Consider the following 11,184-nt stretch of genomic DNA (forward strand, 5'->3'; position numbering starts at 1 on the left):
TCCATTCTCTACCTGCCCTGCCCCCCAGCCCCTCCTACCCCGTATCTTGCAATTCTCTTACCAGGCCATGCTCTTTCTTGCTCTGACCGACTCCCCTTTTCTCAGAAAATTGCTCATTCTTCATTTCTCCAGGATCACTTCCCTGACCCCAAGACTAGATTGGGTCCCTTCCTTGCTTATTCATGGTTGTAGCACGCTGGACTTCTCTTTACTAGTACTTGTCAACGCTGAAATTCTCCACTTACTTGAGCAATTAGTTCACTAATGTCTGCTCCTCCAGTCGATGGTAAAGTTCAGGCGAGCAGGGCTCCGAGTGTGCTCTCATTGCCTCTCCAGCACCTAGCAATGTGCCTGGCAAGTATTCACCGGATGGATGGATTACTCGCTCCAGGAAGGCGGGCCCCAACCTGCGTGGCTGTGGAGACCCCTGGAAGTGGACCTATCTATCCCTGACCCGGGCCCCCTGATATCCCTTAGGATGAGGCGGTGCCTGGGAAACTCCCAGGGCAAGAAAGACACAGCATAGCTCTGACTGGCATCCAGTCAGTTGGCATGCCAACTGGAAGAGGGCGCTCCGACTCTGTGCTTAGGGACCTCAGTTTTCCCACCGCTTCCCAGCAGGGTCGACCGCGAAGGGCCCTTGCAGCCCTGGGTAGACCCAGGGCATGCGCCGCGGGCTGCGGCGGTCTGAGGAGCCAGGAGCCGCTCTGTGCCCCCGCAGGCCGCCGCTCCGGGCGAGGGCGCTCCAGGCTGGTCTTCTGGAGCAGTCGCGCGCTGACGGGGCCCCTCTGGCTGGCAGGTGGTGGCGCAGTGCGCGACGGGAAGGCGGCGGGCTATCCGGTCTTCGGCTGCGGCTGGCACCATGGTCGGTGGCGAGGCGGCAGCTGCAGTGGAGGAGCTGGTCTCGGGGGTGCGGCAGGCGGCCGACTTCGCGGAGCAGTTCCGCTCCTACTCAGAGAGCGAGAAGCAATGGAAGGCCCGCATGGAGTTCATCTTGCGCCACCTGCCCGACTACCGCGACCCGCCCGACGGCGGTGGCCGCCTGGACCAGCTGCTGTCCCTCTCCATGGTCTGGGCCAACCATCTCTTCCTAGGCTGCAGGTGCGGACCCCTGCCGGCCGGCTGATCCTGTCCCCTCTCTTCGGACCCTCAAGCCCTCTTCCAGGGCTCACCCTTGACCCGAACCTCTGCCCCAGACTGAACCCGCTCCCAACCTCCATCCGCACTGGCCGGCCCGCAGACTGATTCCCACCCTGAAGGCCCCTTGGAACGATCCTTATCTTTGAGCCTCAGTTTTCTCTTCTGGTAAAAGGGTGGTTATGATGACTGTAATAATTAAAGGGTGAAGAGCTAAATACATGGCGGGTTCAAAAGTTGCTATTGTTATTTGTATTACTACTATTATTGGCTCAAACCATCACCTTTGCAGTGTGCATTCGAAGTCCGTTAGCCTCTGTCACCTACATGGCAAAGTGCAGAGACAGAAACGGAGATCCCCATTTTACAGATGAAAAAGCTTAGGGAGGGAAGTGATGTAACTAGGACCATGCAGCTTCTGGCAGGTTTGATGGATTTTAACCACTAATGACAGGATGTAATCTGTATCCTGTGCCTTTTTGTCCTCACTCCACAGCCCACTGGGTCCTAAGTAGGAACCAGCTTTACCTCTCTGTTTTCCCTCTTATGAAAATGACCGATACCTTTTTGTCAAGGTCCCAAAGCCCACTTCATCCTGGCTGCTGCACCAAAAGGACAAAGACCCGCTTTTGAAGTGCCTGATAAGGCATTCCCTTCACCCCTCCATGAGGAAGGTGGCAAATCTTGAGACTCCCTGTTAGAGAGCCTCCATTTTCCTGAAATTGTGTTAGGAAAATAGGGTGACTTGGTTTGATCTTGGTTTCTATACCTATTATGGTTGCCTGACTCTGGTCATTTGGCCCCTCCAGGCCTAAGCCACTTGGTTTTGCTTCACATATTGGGGTTTATTAGAACAGTATGTAGGGAACCAATGCCAGAGGCACCCGTCCCTTTTCCCTGCCTTCTAGGTGCTCCTGGGAAATCCTGGTTTTCCATGGTTAGGCAAATGTCAGAGAATTGGGCAAATAAATAATGTTTTTGTTAGACTGACATTCCATGTATTTAAAAAATAAACAAAAATATTTTGGCCCTCATCCCGTATCTGAGAATATCTGTTGTTAGATGTACAGTGCCTCTGTTCTTCTAAATCTTGAAACATTTGCTCTACTGGTATTTATAAAGTCCACTTCTGTATCTACAAGCAAGAAGTGTTCACAGGACCAGGCGCAGTGTCTCACGCCAGTAATCCCAGCACTTTGGGAGACCGAGGCGGGAAGATCACTTGAGGTCAGGAGTTCGAGACCAGCCTGGCCAACATGGTGAAACCCTGTCTCTACTAAAAATACTAAAATTAGCCGGGCATGGTGGCACACGCCTGTAATCCCAGCTACTCAGGAGGCTGAGGCAGGAGAATTGCTTGAACCTGGGAGGTGGAGGTGGCAGTGAGCCAAGATCACACCACTGCACTCCAGCTTGGGGGATACAGCAAGACTCCATCTCAAAACCTTGTGCTGAGCATGTATAGGTTTGCCCTGCAGTATCAGATCAGTTCTCTGAGAGTTGATTTTATGGTTGAGCAACCTGCAGTTTCTTATTAATTCACAATGACAATTCTTCCGAGGTTTTTACCTTATTACTTTTTATTGTGCAGTTACAATAAAGACCTTTTAGACAAGGTGATGGAAATGGCCGATGGGATTGAAGTGGAAGACCTGCCACAATTTACTACCAGAAGTGAGTTAATGAAAAAGGTAAATAGGATTTCCAAGTGTATGTGATGAAATGGTGTAGAGTTAACAGTCCCTGCTTTGATGACACTATATTAGAGTATTGTTTTTGAGTGCTCTTGTTTACTACCCCAAAGACCTATACCTTTTCATTATTATTTCCCCATAATTGGTATAACCTTTTCATAAGTAGTTGACAACACATTGTGATAAATTATGCGTTGTTGATGAGGTAACACATAAGCTTAACTTCTTCTGGGTGATTAGGAACATTGTTTTGAGATTTTTGCTTGATGTTTAAAAAAATGTTGGCTAGAATACTTGTTTCCTACTTGTTAAAAAATCTTGTTGGTAATAGAGTAACTAACTCATCCTTACCCTGGCTGTGAGTGCTGACCTGACTAGTTTGGCTTCTCTGATTTGCTGATAGGAATGTGGCTGGAGCAATGTCGATACCATAGCTGTTCTCTATCCTGTGGGGTCTGATCTCAGGCGATGGATTCTTTACAGTGAGTCTTGCCTAGAGTCTTGAATCTGGATGCTGGAGCTGGGCCTATAGAGAGTGTGGCAGAAAGAACCTCAGAGTATGGAGCTGGGCATCCCAGCTATTAATACTTTTCAGAATCACCCCCAATATGTACTTGTTTCACATTTATCTGCTCAGGCAGCAGAATTAATTGCTCGCTTATCTTCCAAAATTCCTTTGGCACTTTATCCAGACCTCTTTTAAAGCAGTTGTGACCTTGAGGGAAGAGATGGTGTCTAAAGTTTTATTTAGTCTTTAGTACTCCCAAACCTAGTATACTTATACCCCAGAGAAGGTACTCAGAAAATGCTTATAAAATCGACTGAAGCAATAGAGTAAAAAGCTACTGGTCCCTTTTTAGGTCTGCCCTTAGAAACATAGGTAAGCCCATTCCTCCACATTCAGGTCTTGTCTTGGGAGGTGGGGCACATACAGAGGTCCTCTTCCGTATGGGTGTCAAGGATCTAATCAAATCCTCAGTTGCTCGTAAAGTATTTCAGTCCCAAACAGCACACCCCACTTGATTTTCAGGATGGTTTGTTTTTCTTAAAAAAGTATTCTTTTAGTTTTAATCTGAACCTGGGGAAAAGCTTCAGGTTGGTTTTTGAGATGCTATTATGTTTTTAAAATTGGCTGTTATCTCAATGCAGTACTCCTGACAAAAAATAAATAAGTAAGTAAAACCAGCTGTTACAAAGGGGCTACTGTTTTTAGCCAGGGGGCAATGTGAATTGTGAGTTTGTGGCTTTTTGGATCTTCTCATGTAATACTTAAAAACTTATTGGGCAGTCCTTGGGTGTCCTATAGTGAGGTTCTTGGGGCCCAGCCAGGGAGGAGCTAGATAGTTTCTGGCTGCTGGAGTATACCTTATGGGGCAGGGGCAGAGGCAGAGGTAGGCAGGGAGTGAGGTGAGCCTTTATTTTTAATTTATTTTTTAGACAGAGTCTCACTTTGTCACCCAGACTGGAGTGCAGCAGCACGATCTCGGCTCACTGCAACCTCTGCCTCCAAGGCTCAAGTGATTCTAGCACCTTAGCCTCCTCAGTACCTGGGATTACAGCCGGGTACTACCACACCCAGCTAATTTTTGTATTTTTAGTAGAGATGGTTTTGCCATGTTTTCCAGGCTGGTCTTGAACTCCTGGCCTCAAGTGATCTGCCCACCCTCCCAAAGTGCTAGGATTACAGGCATGAGCCACTGCACCTGGCCGAGCCTTTATTTTTTAACTGCTGTGGTAGATTCTTTCCTTTTTGTTTCTAAGAGATTTTCTGATTTTCCTTTTTTTTTTTTGAGACGGAGTTTTGCTCTTGTTGCCCAGGCTGGAGTGCAATGGTTCAGCTCACTGCAACCTCTGCCTTGCAAGTTTAAGTGATCCCTTGCCTCAGCCTCCCGAGTGGCTGGGATTACAGGCACCTGCCACCACGCCCGGCTATTTTTTGTATTTTTAGTAGAGATGGGGTTTCACCATGTTGGCCAAGCTGTTCTCCAACTCCTGACTTCAGTTGATCTGCCCACTTCAGCCTCCCAAAGTGTTGGGATTACAGGCGTGAGCCACCATGCCTGGAAAGGTTTTCTGATTTTTTATATCAGTTCTCCATTATACTTCTCTGTCTTATATGTTTTCTGAAAGGTATCTGAACTCCTTCCAGTCATGTTGGGTATTAAAGATCAGAACACCTAATGACATTGGGCTGCAGACCCCAGTAGGAGACTGAGGAGGTTTGGCACGTCCCAAACATTATAGACTAGTGTGAAATGTGTGTGTGTGTGTGTGTGTGTGTGTTAGGGTCTTTCTGAAACATCCTAAAGGGGTCTTATACTTAAAAAATGTACAGAGCCCCTGCCCTGGGATGTTCATTCTTGACACTGTCGTTGCACAGTGTGAGTCTACAGAGAAGAGTCCTCAGGCATGAAATTATCATCTTGAAACCAGTGCTGCCATCTTACTAATCATTAGCAGTTAGCTATGTGGAAGAAACCTATACAGAGGCCATACTTCTATAGCATTTTTATATTATTTTATTTTTGTTTTTTGAGACAAGAGTCTCGCTCTGTCGCCCGGGCTGGAGTGCAGTGGCCGGATCTCAGCTCACTGCAAGCTCCACCTCCCGGGTTTACGCCATTCTCCTGCCTCAGCCTCCCCGAGCAGCTGGGACTACAGGCGCCCGCCACCTCGCCCGGCTAGTTTTTCGTGTTTTTTTTAGTAGAGACAGGGTTTCACCGTGTTAGCCAGGATGGTCTTGATCTCCTGACCTCGTGATCCACCCATCTCGGCCTCCCAAAGTGCTGGGATTACAGGCTTGAGCCACCGCGCCCAGCCAGTCTATAGCATTTTTGAATTGTGTGTTGCAACTTCCTTCAAATAAAACTTATATTTTTCTAAGTAGCCAGGTTTAACTTTAGTCTGTTGATGCCACTGTAAGTGAAATTCAGCTGATTCTGAAAGGTGAGATACTTCGTGGGTGCATAGAGTTTTGCCAGTTTTGTTTTGTGCATAGAGTTTTGCCTGTTGCTCAGGCTGGAGTGCAGTGACTTGCTCACAGCTAACTGCAGCCTTGACCTCCCAGGCTCAAGTGATCTTGCACCTTAGCCTCCCCAGTAGCTGGGACTACAGGTGTGCACCACTATGCTTGGTTAATTTTTGTAGAGACCAGGTTTCGCTGTGTTCTCCAGGCTGGTCTCAAATGATCCAACTGCCTCAGCCTCCCAAAGTGCTGGTGTGAGTCACTGTGCCTGGTGAGTCTTTAAGACTTCTAGATAAGCCCATTCTGAGAACGAGTCATCTGATCTGTGTACCATGACAAATTTGTGTGGTATTGAAGGCTGTCCCCTCTCCATTGAAGGCCACTGGAAAGAGAGCCATGAGGACTTTGCAGCAGTTTTGTCCTTTGCCTGCAGTTTTTGCACACATGATAGAGGATGCTGATAAACATTAGGCAACATTGCCAGCCCATAGACAAAATACTCCTGATGTCCAGCCATACACCTGAAAACGTCTGTTGTTGTTCTGCCCAGAATTGATCTTTAGCTAAAAAATTAGAGTTTAGTTGAGTTTTAAAGCTAGCTACCAAGTGGGAGTAAATTTCCTGGCATTGTTGGTATCTCAAGACACAGTGATGATGATTTGGAGGCACAGGCTCTTTAAGATTTTAAAAATACTTTATGGCTATTCTGCAGCTTTGAGGCAAGTACAGCTCTGCAATCTGTCCAGCTCTTTTTTTAAGTCTGAGAAAAGAAATGAGCATTGGTTTCTGACAGGTGGGATTTGTTGGACAGTTGCAGTATATGATTTTTTTTTTCTTTTGAAAGGGGATTCAAACACACATACATTGAGTAAACAATCTTGATTATCTAACTGCCATCCTAGGCTCCTGCTAGCAGCCTTTGTGGTTGCTCACCTTACCAATTAATGAGAGATAATTAACAAAGAGCAGCAGCTGACTCAGGAAAGGTGTCATTGCTATGACTGTCAGAGTTGATACTTCCAAGGTAATGTCTTAAAGAGAAAGGAGTGATTGACTAGGAAGCTATCATTACTGACTCAAAGAAGCTGTCAACCTAATTATGTGGTCCGTTTTTTCTGAGAACATTTTTATCCCAAGAGGGAAAATGGCAGTATGAAAAGTGACTATGAAGGCCACGTGTGGTGGCTCACACCTGTAATCCTAACACTATGGGAGGCCGAGGCAGGCAGATCATGAGGTCAGGAGTTCGAGACCAGCCTGACCAACATGGTGAAACCCCCATCTCTACTAAAAATACAAAATTTAGCTGGGCGTGGTGGTGCGTGCCTGTAATCCCAGCTACTCAAGAGGCTGAGGCAGGAGAATCACTGGAACCTGGGATGCAAAGGTTGCAGTGAGCGGAGATCACACCACTGCACTACAGCCTGGGCAACAGAGCGAGACTTTGTCTCAAAACAAAAAATAATAAACAAAAAGAAAAGTGACTATGAAATTTGAAAGCCCAGGTGCATTGGCTCATGCCTATAATCCCAGCACTTTGGGAGTCTGATGAGGTGGGCGGATCTTTTGAGGTTCAGAGTTCAAGATCAGCCTGGCCAACATGACAAAACCCCATCTACTAAAAATACAAAAATTAGCCAGGTGTGGTAGTACATGCCTGTAGTCCCAGTTACTGTGGAAGCTGAGGCAGGAGAATCACTTGAGCCTGGAAGGTGGAGGTTGTAGTGAGCCGAGATTGCACCACTGTACTCTAGCCTGGGTGATGGGGTGAGACAGTTTCAAAAAAAAAGAAAGAAAAAGAAATTTCAAAGAAAAGTAAGAAAAACAAGTGTGCCTGATTTTGTGCATTTTGTTATCTTGGTAAGCTCTGAGGTACTAGAGCTGCCGCTTCCTTGGTGGAAGCAGCTGTGATTCTAAGATGGTGCAAATGTTGGTGAGTATTAAAAAAAAAAAAAAAAAAATCAACCTGGCCTGGTGGCTCCGCCTGTAATCCCAGCACTTTGGAAAGCCGAGGTGGGAGAATTGCTTGAGCCCAGGAGTTCCAGACCAGCCTGGGCAGGATAGTGAGACTTTTGTCGCAACAAAAAATAAAATAAAAACTATCTGGGCATGGTGGCACATGCCTATGGTCCCAGCTACTTGAGAGGCTGAGGTGGGAGGATCACTTGAGCCTGGGAGGTTGAGGCTGCAGTCAGCCATGATCGTACCACTGCACTCCAGCTTGGGTGACAGAGTGAGACCCTGTCTCAAAGAAAAGTTAAAAAAAAAATCAGCCATCAGATTAGTTAAATCAGAGGTCTTGTTGTACCCCAAGATAAACGCTCATTGGAGCTACTTGTCTTTTACTCTTTATCCACTAGAAATAGAAGCCAGAAAAGGTGTGTCTCATCCCACAGACCAGTCTTGTCTGGAGCTCATGAGTCAGTAGTGGATCACCTGCAAACACCTGTGGAAAAGACGGTATTCACAGCGGCCCAAACCGGCAGCAGCTGTGTGCTTCCATAGCATTGGTCTGTCCTGTCATTTGAGAGATGACTTAGGGGATTTTTTTCTCTTTGGACTTAAGATGGTTACTTTAGGCATTCCCCTAAATGATGAAAGTCTTCTTATAATTTGCTTTTGCTGAGGAATTTTGTTTTTTTTTTTCATCTCAAAAAGACTGACTGGGACCGGGCGCAGTGGCTCACGCCTCTAATCCCAGCACTTTGGGAAGCCGATGGATCATGAGGTCATGAGTTCAAGACCAGCCTGGCCAAGATGGTGAAACCCCGTCTCTACTAAAAACTACAAAAATTAGCCAGGTGCAGTGGCAGGCACCTGTAATCCCAGCTACTTGGGAGGCTGAGGCAGGAGAATTGCTTAAACCTGGGCAGCAGAGGTTGCAGTGAGCCGAGATCGCGCCACTGCACTCCAGCCTGGGTGACAGAGTGAGACTCCATCTCAAAAAAAAAAAAAAAAAAAAAAGCACTGACTGGCCTACCTAGGAAACAGGTCATACCTTGAAATCTCTGATTACTAAAAAGACTCTCAGATTGATTCACTTGCACTGCTAAATGTTAAGGAAATTCATTCAAATACAAGGTGACAGCCAAAGTGATTTTTTTCACACCCTGCTTAAAAGTTGTCTAAAGCCAAGTTTAAATTTACCAGAGGTGCTAGAGAGTACCCAGAAAGAATAGCTCTGCTTCATTTCACCACTATTTGAAGACATGCTTTTACAGTTTCTAATAGTGTGAAATCCAGAAATATATAACCTTCACATCTAAATATCCTGACTCAATGTGAAATGTTGTGAATTACTACCTGAACTGACTGCTTTTAATTTAGAACAATAAGTGTTTGTGTGACTCTGTTTTTAGAACCTTTGACTGCAAAGCATGCCAGGAAAAGTATTTTAAGCATTTCCATTATCACTTAAATTGTGAACATTTATAGATTGCAAGTGACAAGACAGGAAAATCAAGTTCTGGCTTCCAAATGGATGGTGTGGTCAATGTTTTGCTGAATTTTCTGTATGTTGTAAAATATTAATAATTTCTGAGTATACTTACTGTCTGGATAGTACATAAATATTACATCACTGCTATATTTTAATTTATGAAGATGAATTTGAGTCACTGGACTACGTGGTTATATAACTTTTTCTTTTCTTTTTTTCCTAGCATCAAAGCTAAGCCAGAAGATTTATCACATTTTCATCATCAGCTACAGGATTAGACAGGAGGCTGGGATGAATGTGACATAGACCACAGCAGCTCTCTTAAGACTCCTGGTAGTACCAACATAAAGAGGCAGGTGGAATGAGAAGGACTCTGTCTAGATTGGCTTTTTTAACATTCTCATTTTTTCCAGTAGTTATCACTGTAAAAGTATGCATGGATATTTATGTATTTATAAATCATGTACTCTAAGATGAGTTCATCAACATTGTAAAAGCCCTCTTTTCTATTTTCAGTTTTTTTTTTTTTTTTTTTCTTACCAGCAAGGTCTCTGTCACCCAGGCGGGAGTACAAAGGTGCAGTACTGGCTCATTGCAGCCTTGAACTCCTGGCCTCATATTTTCAGGGTTTTTTGTTTTTCATTTTGTTTTTTTGAGACAGAGTTTTGCTCTGTCACCTAGGCAGGAGTGCAGTGGCGCGGTATATTTTCAGTTTTTAAATGTTAGAATTTTTGTTTAAAATGCCTTTTTGGGCTGGGCACAGTGGCTCACACCTGTAATAATCCCAGCACTTTGGGAGGCCGAGATGAGCGGATCACCTGAGGTTAGGAGTTTGAGACTAGCCTGGCCAACACGGTGAAACCCCGTCTCTACTAAAAATACAAAAAAAATTAGCTGGGCGTGGTGGCAGACATCTGTAATCCCAGCTACTCAGGAGGCTGAGGCAGAAGAATCGCTTGAACCTGGGAGGTGGAGGTTGCAGTGAGCCAAGATCGCACCGTTGCACTCCATCCTTGGTGACAAAAGTGAAACACTCTCAAAAAAATAAAAATGATAAAATAAAATGCCTTTTTGTTGTTGATGTAATGGCAGGTAATGAATTTTATAGTTTAGATTTTTCGACAATGTACCTTTAAGTGCAATTCTCTTTTATGGCCTTTTTCTTCCCCCACCAAGGCAAATCATATCCTTTAATTCCTATTTCCACCTGAAATTTATACCATACCTATACCCAACTACCACACATACTCATCCTTTTTTAAGAAATGAGAATCAAATCATAGACTTGAAGTACCGACCAGCTCATGGAAAGAGGCGGCCTACCAAAAAGCATCTGGCCTTAGTTTAAAACGCATTGACACAGGATTCCAGGGTTTTGTCCGGTCAGCAAGTTGATTTGTAAATTCTGTCTCCCAGTCTGCTTTTCTGGAGGAAGCCTGAGGCTTGGGTCTTCTAGACTTGAGGAACCACCTTGCACATAGCCTCTTAAATGCTTGTTGCAGTCCTGCTTTGCTCTGAAATTTTGCTGTTAATGTTCCTCAACTAAGTGTCTGTCCTGTACCCCCTCTCTGCTCCTCTTTCTTGTTTAGTCCGCTCCATTAAGTAAATAGGTCTAGGCATAAATACTGGGAGAGGGGCTTCATTTGGGAGGCAGTAGTATAAGTTTATCACAGGAGGGGTCACTCAACAGTGGCAGGCGCTGTGCTTGGTACTAGCAATAGTGGCAAATAAGACGTTGGACCCTGCAGTCCGGGCATGGTGGCTCACGCCTGTAATCCTAGCACTTTGGGAGGCAAGGTGGTCAGATCACAAGGTCAGGAGTTTGAGACCAGCCCAGCCAACATGGTGAAACTCCACCTCTACTAAAAATACAAAAATTAGTTGGGTGTGGTGGTATGTGCCTGTAGTCCCAGCTACCCAGGAAGCTGGGGCAGGAGACTCGCTGGAAC

At 45.5% G+C, this 11,184-nt stretch overlaps 1 protein-coding gene across 1 annotated transcript; it reads left to right on the plus strand.

Annotated features, from left to right (window-relative positions):
- The first annotated feature begins 807 nt into the window (after nucleotides 1–807).
- Nucleotides 808–10,321, plus strand: CDKN2AIPNL (CDKN2A interacting protein N-terminal like). The gene is made up of 3 exons (XM_011969213.1): nucleotides 808–1,101; nucleotides 2,729–2,828; nucleotides 9,459–10,321. Exons 1-3 carry the CDS (start codon nucleotides 863–865, stop codon nucleotides 9,468–9,470), a joined length of 351 nt encoding a protein of 116 aa, XP_011824603.1. The 5' UTR covers nucleotides 808–862; the 3' UTR covers nucleotides 9,471–10,321.
- Nucleotides 10,322–11,184: the final 863 nt, after the last annotated feature.

Source organism: Mandrillus leucophaeus, unplaced genomic scaffold (genome assembly GCF_000951045.1).
Source record: "Mandrillus leucophaeus isolate KB7577 unplaced genomic scaffold, Mleu.le_1.0 Scaffold88, whole genome shotgun sequence".
Classification (NCBI taxonomy): domain Eukaryota; kingdom Metazoa; phylum Chordata; class Mammalia; order Primates; family Cercopithecidae; genus Mandrillus; species Mandrillus leucophaeus.

Excerpts from the sequence above, each read along its gene's own strand:
- CDKN2AIPNL (XM_011969213.1), top strand. The coding sequence starts at position 863 with ATGGTCGGTGGCGAGGCGGCAGCTGCAGTGGAGGAGCTGGTCTCGGGG. Across the intron at positions 1,102-2,728 it reads CATCTCTTCCTAGGCTGCAG|TTACAATAAAGACCTTTTAG; the intron begins GTGCGGACCCCT and ends TTTATTGTGCAG.